The 24,326-nt window shown below is 46.6% G+C and overlaps 1 protein-coding gene across 1 annotated transcript; it reads left to right on the top strand.

Annotated features, from left to right (window-relative positions):
* Positions 1-90: 90 nt before the first annotated feature.
* FKBP14 (FKBP prolyl isomerase 14) lies at positions 91-23,177 on the top strand. Its single transcript, XM_075315315.1, has 4 exons — positions 91-376; positions 3,000-3,151; positions 19,534-19,661; positions 20,526-23,177. The coding sequence occupies exons 1-4, from the start codon at positions 192-194 to the stop codon at positions 20,682-20,684; spliced, it is 624 nt and encodes a 207-aa protein (XP_075171430.1). The 5' UTR covers positions 91-191; the 3' UTR covers positions 20,685-23,177.
* The last annotated feature ends 1,149 nt before the right edge of the window (positions 23,178-24,326 follow it).

Below are 24,326 nucleotides of genomic sequence, written 5' to 3' on the forward strand. Positions count from 1 at the left end.
CACCAATCACAGCTCAGACTCTGACCAGCTGACCTCTGCTATTGCCCAATGAGGTATTCCCGCTGTGACCGCGCCCACCCTCTTAGTCTATTGGCTGGACTGCTGTATAGTTGAATGTCTGTATAGCGGCAGAAAGTTGCAGGTCTGTGCCACGTCTGCGGGGCCGAGGGCAGAGAGCGGGGCCGAGGGCAATGATGTGGGCGCTGCTGGCCGCTCTGCTGCTCTGTGCGGGCGCTGCACTCATCCCTGAGCCTGAGGTGCAGATCCAGGTCCTGGAGAAGCCCTTCGTCTGCAAGAGGAAGACCAAGAACGGGGACATGCTGCTGGTGCACTCCGATGGCTTCCTGGAGAGTAATGGAACGCAATTCTATTCAACGTGAGTACTCTCAACAGCGTTGTGAAATATTGGCAAGATCAGGGGATGCACAATATCTTTTGGTGCAAGGGGTGCATTATGCTGAACCAATCGCAAGGGCTGCAAAAAATGTTAAGATACATACAAGGATACATCACCAGAACCACCATCAGTACATTAATGCATCACCAGAACCACCATCGGTACATTAATGCATCACCAGAACCACCATCGGTACATTAATGCATCACCAGAACCACCATCAGTACATTAATGCATCACCAGAACCACCATCAGTACATTAATGCATCACCAGAACCACCATCAGTACATTAATGCATCACCAGAACCACCATCAGTACATTAATGCATCACCAGAACCACCATCAGTACATTAATGCATCACCAGAACCACCATCAGTACATTAATGCATCACCAGAACCACCATCGGTACATTAATGCATCACCAGAACCACCATCGGTACATTAATGCATCACCAGAACCACCATCGGTACATTAATGCATCACCAGAACCACCATCAGTACATTAATGCATCACCAGAACCACCATCAGTACATTAATGCATCACCAGAACCACCATCGGTACATTAATGCATCCCCAGAACCACCATCGGTACATTAATGCATCACCAGAACCACCATCGGTACATTAATGCATCACCAGAACCACCATCGGTACATTAATGCATCACTAGAACCACCATCGGTACATTAATGCATCACCAGAACCAAGTGTTGAGTATTTGAGGAGATTTTTAAGAGATTATGCTAAGTTTCTGCTGCCCAAAAAATAAGTGTGAACATATGTTAATTTACACTGAGTTTTTGGAGCAGAATCTCACCAAATCTTCATAATCTAAAAACTCTAGGTTTTGAGTATTTTTAAGTTTTAATATAGCAATGAAGCACTTTATAGAATGCTGTATGTGTACAAAATTGGGACCACTATCTATCCACGAGGCCAAAACCACCGTCTGTCCACACACATATACTATCCCGCAGAGACAGAAGAAACGAAGCTGGATGCCAGTACTGACCAGTTATGGAGCTTGTAGTTTTTCTGAAACTTTAGAGGTTGCCCACTTTCGGTTACAATTATATTTTCACTTAAAAGGAATCTGTCACCAGGTTTTTGCTCCCCCATCTGAGAGCAGGGCATTGCAGCTTAGGTATCCATGGTTACAACCGCTTATATAGTGATAGTTGTGCATGGTTGTCTCATAAGCTGCAATGGCCTGCACATGAAGTAAGAGACATGGCTATATCAGAAGAACTATACTACATTTCTAATTGGAGGTATTTGCTAATAATATCATTATTACAGCAACTACATATTGGGATAGGATCTTGGAAATGAGGATAACCCTTTTTTAAAGGGAACCTGTCAGGTGTAATATGCACCCAGAACCATGAGCAGTTCTGGGTGCATATTGCTAATCCCTGCCTAACCGTCCGTGTATACAGTAGCAAAGATAAAGGGATCTTTAGAAAAAGTATTTCTAAAGATCCTTTATGGCATGCTAATGAGGCCAAGGACTAGTCACAAGGGCGTTACTTCCTCTGGCTAGTTGCCCACAGGAGCTCTATGAAGCCGGGTGTACAAGTCCTGGCTTCAAACCTATGTAGTGCGCATGACCAAAGTCTGGGATCATGCTCACTGAGCCGAAATGAGGACTCGGACGTGATGGCAGCAGAGAGGTGAGTGCAACCATTCTCTGACGCTGCGCATTCATTAGCATGCCCACAGGGGCGTACTTGCATGCTAAGTAGGCCGACTAGTCAAGGGAACGAATGCCCTTGTGACTAGCCCCTGCGCTCATTAGCATATCATAGGGGATCTTTTTCTAAAGATCTCTTTATGTATGCTACTATAGGCTGGGACTTTTAGGCAGGGATTCGCAATATGCACCCAGAACTGCTCCTGCATAATGCACTGGACAGGTTCACTTTAAGCTTTTACTGATCAACAGTCCTAAAGTGAACCATGAGATCTTTACTAGGTGCTCAGTGCGCGTCGGCTGCACAGTACTCGGCAGTGAGAGTCCGCTTTACCCTGAATGATGCACAGCGGAAAGCAATAATTTTAATTTTTTGTGTTGCGCAAAAGACCATATTACCTGATGAGGGAACGTTTGCGTGTTCACTGGTGACGTCATGATAATCCTAAACCAAGCATTTTTGACAGCGCTCATCATGATTGTCTTGGAGTGTAAATGTCCCTTTTAAAGAAGTGTCGTATTATTTGCCCCATCGGCCCTCTGTGCAACCTGAACAATTATTCTGTCTCTTCTGTTGTCTCTAAGATTGTATGACTCTTACAAGGGCGAAAGGGGAACCGTCTTCCCTCGCAAAAATGAAAAATTTAGCTGCATGTGATGGGATTTCATTATTTACTTAGTGCAGAGGTGGCAGAGCATATGGCACCATGTGAACAGTGACCAGTCTCCTATGTGAGGAGCGCAGCATTTATAAGCTCATTGTTTCTATGCGCACTATGACATAGGACTGTTTTGAAATATTGTGCACCAATCTACCTAGTGGGAAAATATCCTAATAATGCCGAAATGTCTTCCGTGCCATATGATGGCTGTGTTCTCTTACTTGTATTTGTATCTCCCAGGTATGTGGATAACAATGGGCAGCCGGTATGGTTTACACTTGGTATCCGAGAAGTTATTAAAGGCTGGGACAAAGGCCTGAAGGACATGTGTGTGGGAGAGAAGCGGAAGATAACCGTCCCCGCTGTTCTGGCATATGGGAAAGAAGGAAAAGGTAAATCACTACTGTCTACCATTACTTTGGAGGTGCAGCCTTCATTAAATATTAGAAACTAACTGCACATACCGACCTGTCCCCTGCAGTATATCAAAATGTCTACAACAGGCCTCCTCCACCAACCTACAGCACTAAGGCTATGTGCGCACGTTGCGTACAGTCACTGCAGAAATTTCTGCAGCGATCTGAAGAGCACATGTGCGCTTCAAATCGCTGCAGAAAATGTCTGTAGTGAAAAAAAAAAAAAAGCTGATTCCGTGCGCTCTGACTGCAGCCCCTCCCATAGACAGAGCAGGGGCTGCCGGCAAAGCGCACGGAAGAAGTGACATGTCACTTCTTAGAACGCGCGCTTCGGGCAGCAGCCGAAGCGCTGCGCTCTAAGACGCCACGTGCGCACAGCCCCTGCACAATCTCCATAGATTATGCAGGGGACGCAGGACCCATGCAGTTATGCTGCGCTACAAAGCGCAGCGTAACTGCATGTAATTACGCAACGTGCGCACATAGCCTAAGGGCTTGTGTCTTTGGAGGCAAATCCTTTTAAAATCGGCTGACCAGATTTCCGCTCCTGGTAGCCAGTGGACTTTTGTATAGAGTCCCCTTTTTTTTTTTTTTTTTTTTTTTTTTTTCTGGCTTATACAACCCCTGGCAAAAATTATGAACTAACCTGGCTCTGAGGATGTTCATTCAGTAAACAAAAAAAGCAGATCACAGACATGGCACAAATCTAAAGTAATTTCAAATGGCAACTTTTTGGCTTTAAGAAACACTAAAAACAGACCAAACAGGGGAAAAAAATATGGAATCCCTCAATTATGAGAGAAAAATTATGGACTTACCCTGTAAATGTTAATTCCCAAAACTAATATCTGCTTCAAATAAGATCTGCTCGGTAGTCTGCATCTAAAAAGGAGTGATCACACCTTGGAGAGATGTTGCACCAAGTGGACTGACGTGAATCATGGCTCCAACACCTATGATGTCAAATAAAACAAAGGAGAGGATTATCAAACTCTTAAGAGGGTAAATCATCACGCAATGTTGCAAAAGATGTTGGTTGTTCAGTCAACTGTCTAAAATCTGGACCAAATACAAACAACATGGGAAGGTTGTTAAAGGCAAACATACTGGTAGACCAAGGAAGACATCAAAGCATCAAGACAGGAAACTTAAAGCAATATGTCTCCAAAACAGGAAATGCACAACAAAACAAATGAGGAGCGAATAGGAGAAAGCTAGAGTCAATGTCTGTGACCAACTGTAAGAAACCGCCTAAAGGAAATGGGATTCACATACAGAAAAGCTAAACAAAAGCCATCATTAACACCTAAACAGAAAAAAAACAAGGTTACAATGTGCTAAGGAAAAGCAATTGAGAACTGTGGATGACTGGATGAAAGTCATATTCAGTGATGAATCGCAAATCTGCATTGGGCAAGGTGATGATGCTGGAACTTTTGTTTGGTGTCGTTCCAATGAGATTTATAAAGATGACTGTCTAAAGACAACATGTAAATTTCCACAGTCATTGATGATATGGTGCTGCATGTCAGGTAAAGGGACTGGGGAGATGGCTGTCATTACATCTTCAATAAATGCCCAAGTTTACATTGATAATGCATCCTGCCATAGAGCAAAAACTATGAAAACATTCCTTGAAAAAAGACATTTAAAGTCAATGACATTGCCTGCAAATAGTCCGGATCTCAATCCAATTGAAAATCTTTGGTGGCAGTTGAAGAAAATGGTCCATGACAAGGCTCCAACCTGCAAAGCTCATCTGGCAACAGCAATCAGAGAAAGTTGGAGCCAGATTGATGAAGAGTACTGTTTGTCACTCATTAAGTCCATGCCTCAGAGACTGCAAGCTGTTATAAAAGCCAGAGGTGGTGCAACAAAATACTAGTGCTGTATTGGAGTGTTCTTTTGTTTTTCATGAATCCATATTTTTTCCTTATAATTGAGTGATTCCATAGTTTTTCCCCATTTGGTCTTGAAAAGTAACCGTTACTGGCTAGCACATTATGTTCTCATGATTTGTATTTTTAGTGTTTCTTAAAGCCAGAAAGTTTCCATATGAAATGACTTTAGTTTTGTGCCATGTCTGTGATCTGCTTTTTTTAAAACAAAAGTAAACAACTGAATGAACATCCTCAGAGCCCGGTGAGTCCATAATTTTTGCCTGGGGTTGTAGGATGCAAAGTAGAAGGCCCTGTTCTAGGAGATTTTCTGATTCCTTTAATGAATCTTCCAATTACATTGCTACAAGTTAAGTAGAGGGGCAGTGTGAGTTTTTTCCAGTCGAATAAATGACAGCTCCATCCATACACTACTTTTTATTACTGTTAAAACCTGGTCTTAGAGGGGTTTCTGGTTTTGTTAAAAATAAATAAACTAAAAATAAAATATATATATATATATTTACATTTACACTTTGCCCACCCTCCCTTGGTCCAATGTCTCAGCTGCTGTTCCCGGAGTCTGCTGTTATCTGTGCAGACGTCAAGTTGACCACGCTGTAGCCAATAATTGAGAACAGCGGCTCAATTCCTGCAGAGCCGCTCAACTTGGTTACTGGCTGTCACCTTGAGGTCATCGCTGCAGACAGTAAGGCCTTGTGTACACAATGAGTATTATTTTTTTTTTTTTCCTCCACTACAGTATTTGTGGATCAGGAGTAAGGCTATGCTATCCGCAGGTACGACCGCAGGTTTCCCGCAGCTGCTCGCTGGAATCCGCAGCTATTTAATAGCTGCGGTAGTACAGCGAAATAGCTGAAGTAAACCTGCGGATTACCTGCGGAAGTCCCGGTCCTATCTCCATAGTGAAGGGCCAGGGTTTCCGCAGGTAATTCAGCAGAAAGAATTGTCATGCAATTATGTGCGGCTGTGGGACATCCGCACCATGTTCCGCAGCTGCATGTATCCGCAGCATGGACACAGCACTCCCCATGTCCCATAGGATAACATGGGGAGTGTCTGTGCATGCTGAAACCTGCGGATTTACCTGGAAAATCCTGAAAATCCGCGGATTTTCCACAGATAAATCCACAGGTTTAATCTCCCATGGGCACATGGCCTTACAATCACAAGAGAAGTGTAATAGATGCATATGCACCACTTCTGCATTTTATACCCACTCCTGGTTTTAGGTTACAAATAGTGAGGTAAGAACTCACCAAATTCTCAATGTGTGCATATGGCCTAACTTTCACTGAGAACATCAAAAATGACTCCGCGCTGGACCTGGGGAGGGTGGAAAAAACAACAATAAATCAATAAAAAAAATTGTAAAGGGCTGACGCTATAGGTATGATGATCATCATCATCATCATCATCATGCAAACTGCAGCTGGGGACAGGAGTTTTCTGAAAGCGGAAACCCCCATTAAGATGACATTTTCCAGAATGCCTGTCACTAGAACAAGCTCTGTGAGATTCTGAAACTTGCAAGGAATGCGGTCAGATTTCAGCTCTGAAGACTGATGAATTGGGATTGCTGCTCTAGACTGTCATGTTGGCAGCTACTCAGGAGCAAATCAAATTTAACACTTTTATTTTTAAATGGTCTGCATTATTTCTGTATGTGAACTAGGATATGGTACGTAAAAGTGGGTGTCTATAGAACCCCACGGTAATCAAGGGCATCGTCCTGTAGCTATATATACTACGGTAGAACGTAGCCACTCGTTTGTGGTCGCTCTGCTTTAATTATGTTCACAACTTCTGTAGCATATACTCACAATTTATATAGAAGTAGTTTGCAGAAACCTCTGTGATGCCGATCATTGTTTATGCTTTATATTTATAAATATATATCTAATACATAAAGGTGTGTGTGTGTGTGTGTGTCCGGGATTGGCATCTGCACCGTCGCAGCTACAGCCACATAATTTTGCACACTCACACGTCTGGACCCCGAGAGCGTCATAGGCTATGTGTGAGGTGAAATTTTAACCCCGTGCGTTCCAATTTACCAATCAATTTTGCCCCTATCTACATAATGGGGGGGTGGGAAAGTGAAACGAAAAGTGTATCCACACCGTCGCATTTACAATCACAAAATTTTGCACAGACACCTCATGTGACCCAGGGAACGTCGTAGACTATGTTTTGACAGGAAAATTTAACCCCGCGCTTTACAGTTACACTCCAAAAAACATGCCTTCATTAAAGTAAATGGAGCCTGGAACTACAGGTTATTAGTAGGAGCTGTGAGTGGTTGCTATAGGAACAAAAGACATTCATAGTATAAGAAGCTTATATGTGAGGTAATAAGATGTCGGTGGGGAGACGGATAGAGAGAGACAGACAGAGGCAGATGGGGCACATTACTTGGCCAATTTAGTTAAATCTGTGTGGAATCTCTGTGGTGTTCAAATATATAATAATTTTATTCATTTATATAGCGCTATTAATTCCACAGCGCTTTACATACATTGGCAACACTGTCCCCATTGGGGCTCACAATCTAGAGTCCCTATCTGTATGTCTTTGGAGTGTGGGAGGAAACCGGAGTACCCGGAGGAAACCCACGCAAACACGGGGAGAACATACAGACTCCTTGCAGATGGTGTCTTTGGTGGGATTTGAACCCAGGACCCCAGCGCTGCAAGACTGCAGTGCTAACCACTGAGCCACCGTGCCGCCTTGTTGTGAAATTCTTCTATTAGCTTAGTTTTTGCCTTTTAATAATTACATTTATATCTACTTGTTTTGTGGTTTTTGTGTGCAGAATACATTTTTGTTAATACATTCTATTTTGTTAACAGCAGTTATTAACCCAGGCGAAGCCGGGTAGTACAGCTAGTATATAAATATATACATGCATTGCTACGTCACTTTACTAACCTCTTCTGTTTGTGTAGTACGTGATCTGAGCTGGTCTTGCATGAATAATATTCTCCTTTGGAAAAACGCCTCTGTCCTCACAGCACTAATGCATGTGGATCTGCCTCCCTTATGTCAATGCCTTTACAATAACCGGTAAGCTTGTCGCACGACATGAAGTTTCTAACGTTCTACCTAAAGGGAATGAAACAGGTTTTTGTGTGTACAAATTTATATATATTTTTATTTTTATTTTTTTTACTATCACAATCTTCATTAAAAAAAATCTTGCTGTTTTCACACTGGTAACTGAAGCTATTTTACACTCAACATGTGCAAGGAAAAACGTGGGGACACGACCGATGTTAATATAAGCAATCACTTGTGAAGGGGTTATTGTTCCAATAATTGTCACTTATATAATTTAAACATCGGTGTCCAAAACCCGATTATATTGCTTTTATCTTATGACTAGCTATATTAAAACCTTAAAGGGAACCTGTCACCAGATTTGGGACCTATAAGCTGCGGCCACCACCAGTGGGCTTTTATATACAGTATTAAAACATGCTATATGTATAACAGCCCAGGCCGCTGTGTAGAGTGTAAAAATTACTTTATAATACTCGCCTAAGGGGCGGTGTGGTACAGATCGGTCGGATTGGTGTCTCCGGTCCCGCGCGTGACCTCAATGCTGACTACTGTAGATCTCGTAGGATGCATCATGCACCCAGGCTTCAGAAGAAGGAGGACAAACATTGCCGGAAGAGGGGGCACCAATACCAGAGACTGGAGACACCCATCTGACCAGTCTGCAGCACACCGCCCTGCCCCTTAAGTGAGTATTCTAAAGTGATTTTTATATTCTACACAGCGGCCTGGGCTCTTATATACAGCATATTAAAATGCTGTATATAAGAGCTCACGGGTGGTGGCCGCAGCTTATAAAAGCCAAATCTGGTGACAGGTTCTCTATAAAATTCAGCTTTTGCCCAGGGTGTGTATGTGCATTCTACTTCCATACTCCTTACTGGTGCTGATCCATAGTGATATTCTTACTATGTACTACAACACAACTAGCCTGCTCAGGTACCATCAGCCATTGTTATTACTCGTCCAGGAACCTTTAAAAGATTTTTTTTTTTTACTTCTATAAGGCCGGTTTAACACATCCAGCATTTAACCGCTTTGCCAGATCCGTCACACTCCAGTACAGTGCAATACAGTTCAATGTCATTGCGGCAAGCTTTGGTCACATGCTGTCATGTGACCGGAGCTTGCCGCAATGCCATGTACTGTATTGCACTGTACTGGAGTGTGACGGATCTGGCAAAGCGGTTAAATGCTGGATGTGTGAAACCGGCCAAAGGCTCTGTGCGCACTTTGCGTTTTTACCTGCGTTTCCGCAGCGTTTTCAACTGCAGCGTTTTATTACCAAAATGACTGCGTTTTGATTTTTCTGCAAGTCTATGGAAAAAAGGGATTTCTTGTCCGCACTTTGCTGTTCAAAACGCTGCGTTTAATTTGCATAATTTTGGGCAAAAACTCTGCATTCAAAGAAGCAGCATGTCAGTTGTTTCTTTGTCGCTCTATTGGGAGACCCAGACAATTGGGTGTATAGCTACTGCCTCCGGAGGCCACACAAAGTATTACACTTAAAAGTGTAAGGCCCCTCCCCTACTGCCTATACACCCCCCGTGGGATCACGGGTTCCTCAGTTTTCATGCTTTGTGCGAAGGAGGCTAACATCCACGCATAGCTCCACTGTTTAGTCAGCAGCAGCTGCTGACTTTGTCGGATGGAAGAAAAGAGGGCCCATACTAGGGCCCCCAGCATGCTCCCTTCTCACCCCACTTTTGTCGGAGGTGTTTGTTAAGGTTGAGGTACCCATTGCGGGGTACGGAGGCTGGAGCCCACATGCTGCTTTCCTTCCCCATCCCCTTAGGGCTCTGGTGAAGTGGGATCCTATCGGTCTTCAGGCACAGGAGACCGTGCTCCGTCCACAGCCCTGGGGATCTGCTGGACATGGAGCTGAGTATCGTCAGGGACAAGGCCCTGCTACATTAAGGTACTCTGTGTCCCCGTACAAATCGCGCACACACACACCAGCATTGCTGGGTGTGTTGGTGCGCCGGGGGCAGCAGCGCAGCGCGCTCGTGCTATACTCACTACAGCTTGCTGAGTGAGTTTATGTGTTAGGAACTACCGCGCCGACCGCTGATGGCGGTTTTTACAGCAGCGCTGCGACGCGGCTGGGACTTGTGGTGCGCCGGGGACTTCCACGCTGGCCGCGCTTATACGACGGCCGCGCTTATAAATCGAGTCCCCGTCTTTTGCGGCCTAGTTCCGTTTCGATCCAGCCCCCAGGCCTGCCAGTCAGGGGAAGGGCAGGAAGCTGTGCTGAACTTCAGCGCCGAGGGTTGGAGTCTGCTTAGCATACTCCAACCCCCCTCACTGGGCACAGTGGGACGCCAGTTTCCCGCACTTTGTCTGGGGCACGCCCACGGCCCGCCCCTCTTCACAGGACGCTGGCAGCCATTCCTGTTTGCAGTCTCAGTGGAGAAGGGAGACAAGCTCTGGGAGACCCAGACACGAGATTCTGGCGACCACACACCCGCTTGGAGCGGGCGGTAAGCGGCACCTCGGGTGCTGACACCACTTGTGCCGAAGTGTTCATTTGTATATGCTTGTATTCTATACATTGCCCTGTACGGTCGCTATTCTTGGCTATATACCCTCCTAGGTTGCTAGACAACATGTCGTCCGCAAAAGGCAAGGGGGCCAAGACACAGGCTTTCTATGCTACCTGTACCATATGTGCGGCTGTTCTACCGGCTGGTGCCACTGACCCCCATTGTGTGCAATGTTCGGCCCCTGTGGCACTTGCTCAGCCGGGGCCTCGGCTAGAGGTGGCCCAAGGAGAACCACCTGTGAACACTGTCCAGGTGACAGGGACGGAATTTGCAGTTTTTGCTGATAGATTGTCTGTGACTATGACTAAAATCCTTGAGACTTTGCAGTCCAGACCGGTACATCAGACCATGGGCACTGTTGATTCAATGCTCCCTGGCCCCCCTCATTTGGAACAAATCCGTGCTCCGGGGGGGTCCCATGCATCCCGGGGTGATGGCTCTGACACGGACGACAGTCCCAGACAGCCTAAGCGAGCTCGCTACGAGCGACCCTCGACTTCATCTCACTGGTCAGGGTCCCAGCAAGAGGACTCTCTATATGATGAGGCAGAGGTAGCTGATCAGGAGTCTGACCCTGAGACCGCTCTCAATCTGGATACACCTGATGGGGACGCAATAGTGAATGATCTCATAGCGTCCATCAATAAAATGTTGGATATTTCTCCCACAGCTCCTCCAGTGGAGGAGTCAGCTTCACAGCAGGAGAAATTCCATTTCAGGTATCCCAAGCGTAAATTGAGTACTTTTCTGGACCACTCTGACTTTAGAGAGTCAGTCCAGAAACACCACGCTTATCCGGATAAGCGTTTGTCCAAACGTCTTAAGGATACACGTTATCCCTTTCCCCCTGAGGTGGTCAAGAGCTGGACCCAGTGTCCAAAGGTGGATCCCCCAATCTCCAGGCTTGCGGCTAGATCCATAGTGGCAGTGGAAGATGGGGCTTCACTTAAAGATGCCACTGACAGACAGATGGAACTCTGGTTGAAATCCATCTATGAAGCTATCGGCGCGTCGTTTGCTCCAGCATTCGCAGCCGTATGGGCATTCCAAGCTATTTCAGCTGGTCTTGCGCAGGTTGACACTGTCACACGTACATCTGGTCCGCAAGTAGCGTCCTTAACCTCCCAAATGTCTGCATTTGCGTCTTACGCTATTAATGCTGTCCTAGACTCTACGAGCCGTACGGCAGTGGCGTCCGCCAACTCCGTGGTTTTACGCAGAGCCTTGTGGTTAAGGGAATGGAAGGCAGATTCTGCTTCCAAGAAGTGCTTAACCAGTTTGCCATTTTCTGGTGACAGACTGTTTGGTGAAAGATTGGATGAAATCATTAAACAGTCCAAGGGTAAGGACTCATCCTTACCTCAGCCCAGACCAAATAAACCCCAACAGAGAAAGGGACAGTCGAGGTTCCGGTCCTTTCGAGGCTCGGGCAGGTCCCAATTCTCCTCGTCCAAAAGGACTCAAAAGGATCAGAGGAGCTCAGATTCTTGGCGGGCTCAGTCACGCCCAAAGAAAGCAGCCGGAGGAACCGCTACCAAGGCGGCTTCCTCATGACTTTCGGCCTCCTCTCTCCGCATCCTCGGTCGGTGGCAGGCTCTCCCGCTTTGGCGACATTTGGCTGCCACATGTCAAAGACCGTTGGGTGAGAGACATTCTGTCTCACGGGTACAGGATAGAGTTCAGTTCTCGTCCTCCAACTCGATTCTTCAGAACTTCTCCGCCTCCTGGCCGAGTCGATGCTCTTCTGCAGGCGGTGTGCTCTTTAAAGGCAGAAGGAGTGGTGATCCCTGTTCCTCTTCAGGAGCAAGGTCACGGCTTTTACTCCAATTTGTTTGTGGTACCAAAAAAAGGACGGGTCTTTCCGTCCTGTTCTGGACCTAAAACTGCTCAACAAGCATGTGAAAACCAGGCGGTTCCGGATGGAATCCCTCCGCTCCGTCATCGCCTCAATGTCTCAAGGAGATTTCCTAGCATCAATAGACATCAAAGATGCTTATCTCCACGTGCCGATTGCTCCAGAGCACCAGCGTTTTCTACGCTTCGTTATAGGAGACGAACACCTTCAGTTCGTAGCCCTGCCTTTCGGTTTGGCGACAGCCCCAAGGGTCTTCACCAAAGTCATGGCAGCAGTAGTAGCAGTCCTGCACTCTCAGGGTCACTCTGTGATCCCTTACTTGGACGATCTACTTGTCAAGGCACCCTCTCAAGAGGCATGCCAACACAGCCTGAACGTTGCGCTGGAGACTCTCCAGAGTTTCGGGTGGATCATCAACTTTTCAAAGTCAAATCTCACCCCGACCCAATCGATAACATACCTTGGCATGGAGTTTCATACTCTCTCAGCGATAGTGATGCTTCCGCTGGACAAACAGCGTTCACTACAGACAGGGGTGCAATCTCTCCTTCAGGGCCAGTCGCACCCCTTGAGACGCCTCATGCACTTCTTGGGGAAGATGGTAGCAGCAATGGAGGCAGTCCCTTTCGCGCAGTTTCATCTGCGTCCACTACAATGGGACATTCTCCGCCAATGGGACGGGAAGTCGACGTCCCTAGACAGGAACGTCTCCCTTTCTCAGGCGACCAAGGATTCTCTTCATTGGTGGCTTCTTCCCACCTCATTGTCAATAGGAAAGTCTTTCCTACCCCCATCTTGGGCGGTGGTCACAACGGACGCGAGTCTATCAGGGTGGGGAGCAGTTTTTCTCCACCACAGGGCTCAAGGTACGTGGACTCAGCAAGAGTCCACCCTTCAGATCAATGTTCTGGAAATCAGAGCAGTGTACCTTGCCCTACAAGCCTTCCAGCAGTGGCTGGAAGGCAAGCAGATCCGAATTCAGTCGGACAACTCCACAGCGGTGGCATACATCAACCACCAAGGAGGGACACGCAGTCGGCAAGCCTTCCAGGAAGTCCGGCGGATTCTGACGTGGGTGGAAGACACGGCATCCACCATATCCGCAGTTCACATCCCGGGCGTAGAAAACTGGGAAGCAGACTTCCTCAGTCGCCAGGGTATGGACGCAGGGGAATGGTCTCTTCACCCGGACGTGTTTCAGGAAATTTGTCGCCGCTGGGGAATGCCGGACGTCGACCTAATGGCGTCCCGGCACAACAACAAGGTCCCGGCCTTCATGGCACGGTCTCACGATCTGAGCTCTGGCGGCGGACGCCTTAGTTCAAGATTGGTCGCAGTTCCGGCTACCTTATGTGTTCCCACCTCTGGCACTGTTGCCCAGAGTGCTACGCAAGATCAGGTCCGACTGCCGCCGCGCCATCCTCGTCGCTCCAGACTGGCCAAGGAGATCGTGGTTCCCGGATCTGTGGCATCTCACGGTAGGACAACCGTGGGCACTACCAGACCGGCCAGACTTGCTGTCTCAAGGGCCGTTTTTCCATCAGAATTCTGCGGCCCTGAGCCTGACTGTGTGGCCATTGAGTCCTGGATCCTAGCGTCTTCAGGATTATCTCAAGAGGTCATTGCCACCATGAGACAGGCTAGGAACCTAACCTCTGCCAAGATCTACCACAGGACGTGGAAGATATTCTTATCTTGGTGCTCTGCTCAGGAAGTTTCTCCCTGGCCATTTGCTTTGCCTACTTTTCTTTCCTTCCTGCAATCCGGGTTGGAAAAAGGTTTGTCGCTCGGCTCCCTTAAGGGACAAGTCTCTGCGCTATCTGTATTTTTTCAGAAGCGCATAGCACGACTTCCTCAGGTACGCACGTTCCTGCAGGGGGTTTGTCATATCGTCCCTCCTTACAAGCGGCCGTTAGAGCCCTGGGATCTGAACAAGGTTCTAATTGCTCTTCAGAAGCCGCCTTTCGAGCCTATGAGGGATGTTTCCCTGTCTCGCCTTTCTCAGAAAGTGGCTTTTCTAGTAGCGGTCACGTCTCTTCGGAGAGTGTCCGAGCTAGCAGCGCTGTCATGCAAATCTCCCTTCCTGGTATTTCACCAGGATAAGGTGGTGCTGCGCCCGATTCCGGAGTTTCTCCCTAAAGTGGTATCCCCTTTTCATCTCAATCAGGATATCTCCTTACCTTCTTTGTGTCCTCGTCCAGTTCATCAATGTGAAAAGGATTTGCATATGTTGGATCTGGTGAGAGCACTCAGAATCTACATTTCCCGCACGGCTCCTCTGCGCCGCTCGGATGCACTCTTTGTCCTTGTCGCTGGCCAGCGTAAAGGGTCGCAAGCTTCCAAATCCACCCTGGCTCGGTGGATCAAGGAACCAATTCTTGAAGCCTACCGTTCTGCGGGGCTTCCGGTTCCCTCAGGGCTAAGAGCCCATTCTACCAGAGCCGTGGGTGCCTCCTGGGCATTACGGCACCAGGCTACGGCTCAGCAGGTGTGCCAGGCGGCTACCTGGTCAAGTCTGCACACTTTTACCAAGCATTATCAGGTGCATACCTATGCTTCGGCGGACGCCAGCCTAGGTAGACAAGTCCTTCAGGCGGCGATTGCCCACCTGTAGAAAAGGGTCTTTTACGGCCCTATCATGAGGTATTATTTTACCCACCCAGGGATTGCTTTTGGACATCCCAATTGTCTGGGTCTCCCAATAGAGCGACAAAGAAGAAGGGAATTTTGTTTACTTACCGTAAATTCCTTTTCTTCTAGCTCTAATTGGGAGACCCAGCACCCGCCCCTGTTTTTTTGTATACACATGTTGTTCAGGTTGAATGGTTTCAGTTCTCCGATATTCCTTCGGATTGAATTTACTTAAACCAGTTTATTGGCTTTCCTCCTTCTTGCTTTTGCACTAAAACTGAGGAACCCGTGATCCCACGGGGGGTGTATAGGCAGTAGGGGAGGGGCCTTACACTTTTAAGTGTAATACTTTGTGTGGCCTCCGGAGGCAGTAGCTATACACCTAATTGGCTGGGTCTCCCAATTAGAGCTAGAAGAAAAGGAATTTACGGTAAGTAAACAAAATTCCCTTCTTTTACCATTTGGGCTTCGTTTTGCTAACATTGAAGTCAATGAGAAGTTGCAAAAAGAAAGCAACATCAAAATTCCAGCGTTTAACCTGCTTTTTAGCTGCAGAAAACATGCGTTTATGATATCAAAATAATGGAATGATATGTCCCTTTACACACACACATAGTCCGACAATTGTATTAATGAAAAATATTAATTTGTTGTTTTAGCCATAAAAGGTATTATATTAAATATAACTATTTTCGTTATGATTTAAATAATTATATTTGTTTTCATTTTTTTTTTTTCCTTTTTGCATAGTGTTTGTATGTTAAAACTTTATTTAGTAGTGTCTTTGTAATCAAAATGCATCTGACTTTAAGCAATGGAAAAGCATGTAAAACACGCTAAAAACGCGGTTAAAACGCGGTAAATACGCACGTGGTCAAAATCAACTTTGGCAAAAGCAATTTCTGCCAGAGGATGCGTTTAGAACTGCAACTACCTCGACGTAAAGTGCGCACATAGCCTGAGGCTATGTGCGTACGTTGCGTACTAGCCCTGCAGAAATTTCTGCAGCGATCTGAAGAGCACACGTGCGCTTCAAATCGCTGCAGAAAATGTCCGTAGATAAAAAAGCCGATTCCATGCGCTCTGCCTGCAGCTCCTGCCATAGACAGAGCGGGGGCTGCTGGCAAAGCGCACGGAAGAAGTGACATGTCGCTTCTTGAACGCAGCGCTTCGGGCAGCAGCCGAAGCGCTGCGCTCTAAGACTCCACGTGCGCACGGCCCCTGCACAATCTCCATAGACTGTGCAGGGGACGCAGGACGCATGCAGTTACGCTGCGCTACAAAGCGCAGCGTAACTGCATGTATTTAAGCAACGCGCGCACATAGCCTGAGGGTACCAATTTAAGAGCACATAATATTTTTACGTGCTTGAAATTTGTATCAAGAGGGGAGGGGGATGTTCTGTTGCTGGGACCCCCAAAAGAGTAGACCATCAGCTGAAAGCTGCTCGATATTATTTTTATATATATAATATATAATATATATATATATATAATTGCCTTATTCTGTCTGTCTGTCTGTCTGTCTGTCATGCTCCGAAATTGTGTCCTTACGGTGACACAAAGCTGATTGGCCGCTGGGCTCGCCATGGCCCCGCCCCCCCACACGGATTGGCCTCTCGCCCTGGCTCTCTGCAGGCCCCGCCCCCCTCACGCAATGCACGCTCGCTCTGGCCGCCCAACTGACACGGGGCTCCGATTCCCAGGTGAGTACACACACACACATCAGATCACACTCACTCTCACACTCACTCTCACACATCACAACATGCTGGGATATCGCTTGCTTCTACACCGGCTCCGTCAGGATCCCGGCAGCGCCAGACATAACCTTGCGATGCTGGGATCTTCACGGAGGCCGTGAAAGCTGGTAACCATTATACACATCGGGTAACTAAGGTCCCTTAGTTACCCGATGTGTATCATAGTTACCAGTGTACACCGGCTCCCACTCACTCTCACACACACATCACACACACATCACATCGCATCCACACATCAAGGTCCTGCAGCTGCGGAACATACATAACATAACAGCACACACATAACAGCACACACACACACACAAATCAGATCACACTCACAGCATGACGGATGGAGCACGTTTGGGAGTGCGCAGCATGACGGATGGAGCACGTTTGGGAGTGCGCAGCATGCCGGATGGTGCACGATGGGGAGTGCGCAGTATGGCGGATGGAGCACGTTTGGGAGTGCGCAGTATGGCGGATGGAGCACGTTTGGGAGTGCGCAGCATGGCGGATGGAGCACGTTTGGGAGTGCGCAGCATGGCGGATGGACCACGTTTGGGAGTGCGCAGCATGGCGGATGGAGCACGTTTGGGAGTGCGCAGCATGGCGGATGGAGCACGTTTGGGAGTGCGCAGCATGGCGGATGGAGCACGTTTGGGAGTGCGCAGCATGGCGGATGGAGCACGTTTGGGAGTGCGCAGCATGCCGGATGGTGCACGATGGGGAGTGCGCAGTATGGCTGATGGAGCACGTTTGGGAGTGCGCAGCATGGCGGATGGAGCACGTTTGGGAGTGCGCAGCATGGCGGATGGAGCACGTTTGGGAGTGCGCAGCATGGCGGATGGAGCACGTTTGGGAGTGCGCAGCATGGCGGATGGAGCACGTTTGGGAGTGCGCAGCATGGCGGATGGAGCACGTTTGGGAGTGCGCAGCATGGCGGATGGAGCACGTTTGGGAGTGCGCAGCATGGCGGATGGAGCACGTTTGGGAGTGCGCAGCATGGCGGATGGAGCACGTTTGGGAGTGCGCAGCATGGCGGATGGAGCACGTTTGGGAGTGCGCAGCATGGCGGATGGTGCACGATGGGGAGTGCGCAGTATGGCGGATGGAGCACGTTTGGGAGTGCGCAGTATGGCGGATGGAGCACGTTTGGGAGTGCGCAGTATGGCGGATGGAGCACGTTTGGGAGTGCGCAGCATGGCAGATGGAGCACGTTTGGGAGTGCGCAGCATGGCGGATGGAGCACGTTTGGGAGTGCGCAGCATGGCGGATGGACCACGTTTGGGAGTGCGCAGCATGGCGGATGGAGCACGTTTGGGAGTGCGCAGCATGGCGGATGGAGCACGTTTGGGAGTGCGCAGCATGGCGGGTGGAGCACGTTTGGGAGTGCGCAGCATGGCGGATGGAGCACGATATGGGGTGCGCAGCATGGCGGATGGAGCACGTTTGGGAGTGCGCAGCATGGCGGATGGAGCACGTTTGGGAGTGTGCAGCATGGCGGATAGAGCACGATGGGGAGTGCGCAGCATGGCGGATGGAGCACGTTTGGGAGTGCGCAGCATGGGGGATGCAGCACGATGGGGAGTGCGCAGTATGGCGGATGGAGCACGTTTGGGAGTGCGCAGCATGGCGGATGGACCACGTTTGGGAGTGCGCAGCATGGCGGATGGAGCACGTTTGGGAGTGCGCAGCATGGGGGATGCAGCACGATGGGGGGTGCGCAGCATGGGGGATGGAGCACGATGGGAGGTGCACACCTCCCCCCAACACACACACACACGCGCACTGCACAACACACACACACTAGGAATCACAAACAACGCCCTACACAGACACCCACACACACAGACAACGCTGCACACACAAATATACGCACATACTGCACAACACACACATTGCTCAAAACATACCTCCCCCAAAACACACCACACACACAAACCGCACAACACACACACACACACACACAACGCTACAGACACACAGCGCTCCACAAACAACGCAACACACGCAACACACATACAACACCGCTCTCACCCCCCGCGACACTCAGAACATGTACAGCGCCCTACACAAACACTTGGTAACTACACACAACAACATCTATATATATATATATATATATATAACAAAAATCATACATGAACTACACAATACGTAAATTCTAGAATACCCGATGCGTAGAATCGGGCCACCTTCTAGTAATATATATATATATATATATATATATATATATATATATATATATATATATATATATAATATATATATAATATATATACACTGATGTGTGAGGAGACTTGATGAGAAATGAAGGGGCATGAAATTCATCTTCTGTTTGTTTGTCTTATCTATCGATTGATTGAACCTCCACCGATCACAACTGCTGACGTGACGTAACTAAACCATGCGTCCTCTTTAACTCGTTATAACTGCTGGCCCCAACTTGGGTGCATTGACTAGATGGAGACCCTTCGGCATCTGTGAATTGGTGAAGAACACATGAAACTTGAGTGACGGGTTGGTTCCCTTCATATTGGGAAAAAGCTGGACTTATGACCTAGTTATCTATATTGGCAGTTTTTACTGATTTTTCATGACTACCCTGAATAATGTTTTTGTTCTAGGAAAAATTCCACCAGACAGTACATTAATCTTTAACATCAGCCTGATGGACATCCGAAATGGACCAAGGTCCCATGAGTCGTTTCAAGAAATGGATCTGAATGATGACTGGAAACTGTCTAAAGAAGAGGTAAACTAAAGGGGGACGTTCGGTCTCCAGCGCCTTTTGCTTCTTAGCATGGAAACCTAGAACTTCTTTGAATTGAGTGGAACATACATCTTAGACTTATGCTAAGTTCCGAAGATGTGTATTTTCATAGCACAATAAGTGCAGTGTCTTATAGTCCCAGAAAAGTGGAAAATCTCATGCCCACTGTTTTTTTTTTTGTTTTTGTTTTTTGTTTTTTTTCCTCTCCACTTACCTACAGTGTGTTTTTGAAATCCGTGACATCTCTTTTTCTGTTGTGGATATGCTACGTTTTATGTGCTGATTTTACCCATACCATTGTATTACATGTGAAAACTACGTAAGCCAAAAAAACACATATAATCCACTCACAACGATCAATAAATTTTTTTTTTTTTTGTCATGGTCAATTACCAGGAATATAGAAATACCTAATAATACTGTTTGTGCAATTTTTTTTAATTTGTGAACTATTTTTTAGTCATTTCATTTATAAGCGTTGGAACATTTTGATGCTGATTGATCAGGACTGGTGTAGCAGATGCTATGCCAAAGTCATTAAGAGTCCTCTTCTGGGTGGCGAACGCCCGGCTAGAAATGCTGCTCCCAGTCAGGGACTAGAATCGCATTTCTAGCATACAAAACACCATCACTTTTGATGAATTTGGACGGGTGGGGATATCTGGTGTAAAATATTTCAAACTGCCGCTTTCGGTTTATTCAACTATTAAAAAATGTATGATGCTATTCCATGTCTCATTTGTTTTTATTTTTTATTTTTTTGCTTATCTTGATATAAAGGATACATTTGTTTATACACTCATATTTATTTATATTTTTTTTTTTTTTTTACTCCTTACTGTCCAGGTAAAAGCTTATCTTAAGGCGGAGTTTGAGAAGCATGGTAACTCCGTGAATCAAAGTGATCATGACGTCCTTGTTTCGAGCATATTTGAAAAAGAAGATGAAGACAGTGATGGATTTATTTCTGCCAGGGAATTTACATATATACACGATGAGCTTTAAAGTGCAATTATTTTCCTACAAATGCATGGTCTATAGTTAAAGAAAATGTTTAACAGCTTGTATTGGGGGTTGAAACTCTAGTCTGTTTTCTTTCATAAATATTGTCTTCTCTTGTTACAAATGTAGCCTTCATTCAAGGGGAGAAATGTAGAGACTACACTGGAGATAAGGCCGGGGTCAGACGAGCGTATAGCGTCCAAAAAAAACCAAAACGGAGATCTGCTCTCCCTCATTGAATAACATTAGTCAGAGTGCAATACTAGATTCTCTCACATTGCATTCATCCGAAGGGCTAAGGCTACTTTCACACTTGTGTTGTGCGGCATCCGTTGCAATCCGCCGCCTTGAGGAATTCCGGTAACCGTTGCAGGAATCCGTTTATTCCTCATAGGCTTCTATTAAGGGCGGATTGCAACACTGCACATCAGTTGTTTTGTCTGTGACCGTCAGTGATGGTCGGGCGGAAGGAACGCATCATGTAACGTTTTTTGTTGCTGTAAAAAAACCGCAGGATTCCGTTGGGATCCGTTAAGAGGCATAATGAATGTCTATGGTGCTGGATGCCGTCGCCATGCGTTTGGCGATGGATTCCAGTGCAGGATTCCGTCACGTTCTACTGAGCATGCTCAGCATGTCCAGCAGAACGTTCTAAATCGTTTAAAAGCACTCCTGGTCTCTCTCTCTGTCTGTCTGTCTGTTTATCTCTCTCTCTGTGTCAATGTCAGTCTCTCTCTCTCGGTCGGTCTCTCCCTCTCACCCCCTCTTTCATACTCACCGATCACGGGCTCGGTGCTGCACAGCTGTCACACTGCTCTGGCGGCTTCTCCTGCTTTTGAAAATGCCGGCGCTCATTATTCCATCTCGTATTCACTGCTTCCCCGCCCACTGGCGCCTATGATTGGTTGCAGACAGAAGCGCCCCCACGCTGAGTGACAGCTGTCTCACTGCAACCAATCACAGCCGCCGGTGGGCGGATCTATATCGCGCAGTACAATAAATAAATAATTAGAAAAAAACAGTGTACAGTCATTTCCCCCCCCCCCCCCCCCCCCCACCCAATTTTGATACCAGCCAAGATAAAGCCACACGGCTGAAGGCTGGTATTCTCAGGATGGGGAGCCCCTCAGCCTAAAAATATCAGCCAGCAGCCACCTGGAATTTCCGCATCTATTAGATGCGACAGTCCCAGGGCTCTACTCGGCTCATCCCGACTTGCCCTGGTGCAGTGGCAATCAGGGTAAGAAGGAGTTAGTGGCAGCCCATAGCTGCCACTAAGTCCTAGGTTAATCATGGCAGGCATCTGAGACACCAACCCCTCCCCTCCCCCATGATTAATCTGTAGTGAAAGTAAATAAACACAAACAACGAAAAATCCTTTATTTGAAATAAGACAAAAAAAACGCCCTTTTTCACCATTTTATTAATCCCCAAATACCCCTCCAGGTATGGCGTAATCCACACGAGGTCCCACGATGCTTTCAGCTCTGCTACATCGGAAGCTGACATGAGCGGCCGTAGAACACCACCGCGCTCTGTCAGTTCCATGCAGAAACTGAAGTGAATCGTGCTATCAGCGGGTCTCTCTCTCTTTCTCATTCTCTTTTTCTCTTTCTCTTTTTTTCTTTCTCTTTCTCTTTCCTCTCTTCTCTCTTCTCTCTCTTCCCTTTCCTCTCTTCTCTCTCTCTCTCTCTCTCTTCCCTTTCCTCTCTTCTCTCTCTCTCTCTCTCTTCCCTTTCCTCTCTTCTCTCTCTCTCTCTCTTCCCTTTCCTCTCTCTCTCTCTCTCTCTCTCTCTCTCTCTCTCTCTCTCTCTCTCTCTCTCTCTCTCTCTCTCTCTCTCTCTCTCTCTCTCTCTCTCTCTCTCTCTCTCTCTCTCTCTCTCTCTCTCTTCCCTTTCCTCTCTTCTCACAATGCAAGTGCGAAAGAAGCCTTAGAAACATGTTCTTTAACTGTTCAGCATGCATTATGGCAGAACTGTGATGGCTACATTTCAGATGAATCCTAGATTTCGTGTACTTCTACAAAGGTTTACTAATGCTCTGTGGATTCTCGAACACTAATAGCAGCTGTAGATCATCTCTATCACAATGCAGAATTCCCTTTTTCCTGCTTGTCTGGTGACAATTCATTTCTTCTTGTCTGGTGACTGTTGGTTTCTTGTAAGAAACCTGATTCACACAAATATGTCACTGGTATTTTAAAATAGAGCAGTGATATATGTGCACCTTCTCCCTATACTTCAAAGCCCACATTGGGCACCTGAGAGTAAGTTTGCAGGTAACTGAATTTTTTCATGTTCAAGAGCTGACACTAAATCAAATTTTGGAAATGGAGCATGTGTTATATTGTATCTTACATAGAAGTTGTTTGTGTTTTTTTTTTTTTTTGCTTGGTTTTTTTTTTAAACTTTACAAACAAAATAAAGGTACGAAGCCATGTTGTATGTATTGATTAACTGAAGAGAAATGACAAAATAAAACTTATTAAGCATTTAATGAGGTTTAATGTGTTGCACTTTATTCATGTAGTCTACTATAAGGCTAAGACCCCACTTTGCTTTTTACCTGCTTTTTTGCTGCTTTTTCAATTGCAGCGTTTAATGCCAAAATGGATGTGTTCTGCTTTTCAAGCAAAGTCTATGGGAATTTGGGTTTATAAACCCCACTATGTAGTTCAAACTGCAGCCTTTTTGTGGCAGAAATTTGGGCAAAAAGTCAGCTTTGCAGTGCAAAACCCAAATGGCAAAAACAATTGACATGTCAATTGTTTTTTTTAGGTTTTTGCACCCAGTTCAGACTTAGAATGGTGTTCCAAGCGTTATTTCTTTATTGTTAGTAGTCTTTCGTTTGTGAACCCGACCTCACCCATACCTTGCCGGTCCACATTATACATCTGTAGCCTGGGTCTCAGCTTCCCATACATGGTAAGTTTTTTTTTAACTGCATGAGAGGACACACACTAGCTAGGGGCCCCAAAAATAAGAGAATACCGTGAAGAGGTGTTGGGGCTCTGTTGCATTGATCAATTCAATAGCTAAATTTCTCTTTATTCATATTTCAAGGCAGTAATGCAGATTCCACTCTTATTTTTTCATTTTTGCATGTAGCTATTGTATTTTTAAGGCCAGTATTCACACAGCAGTTTCTGCTATTACATGTATTCCCCTTGCATAGTCACTGGTGTGCATACCTTCTCTCCATATAGTGATGTTTTATTTAGGTTTTTGCACCCAGTTCAGACTTGAAATAACGTTTGGAACACCATTCTTTTATTTTCACACTAGCTTATGGCATGTGATGCGACAGCATCGGATGCGATATGCTAATGATCCCCAGCTCAGGCTCTGCTGTGAACCTGAGCTGAGTGTCATGCTACTGTGACCCGATCCTGCAATTAGGTCACAGCTGCGAAGCTGAGAGTGGGCGCTGCAGAGGAGAGGAAGGGGTTAATCCCCCACCCCATCTCCTCCATTGTCAGCCTGTGTGTATAACGCACTGCACTGGGATAACATCCGAGTGCAGTCCGATGTTTCTCTCGCACCCATTCACTTGAATGGGTGTGAGTGATACGGCTCTCGCAGAAATCGCAGCATGTTGCGACTTTTCTCGCATCCTAAATCTGTTTAGGAGAAAAGCTGACCAACT

The sequence above is a fragment of the Anomaloglossus baeobatrachus genome, chromosome 6 (assembly GCF_048569485.1).
Source record: "Anomaloglossus baeobatrachus isolate aAnoBae1 chromosome 6, aAnoBae1.hap1, whole genome shotgun sequence".
NCBI classification, from domain to species: domain Eukaryota; kingdom Metazoa; phylum Chordata; class Amphibia; order Anura; family Aromobatidae; genus Anomaloglossus; species Anomaloglossus baeobatrachus.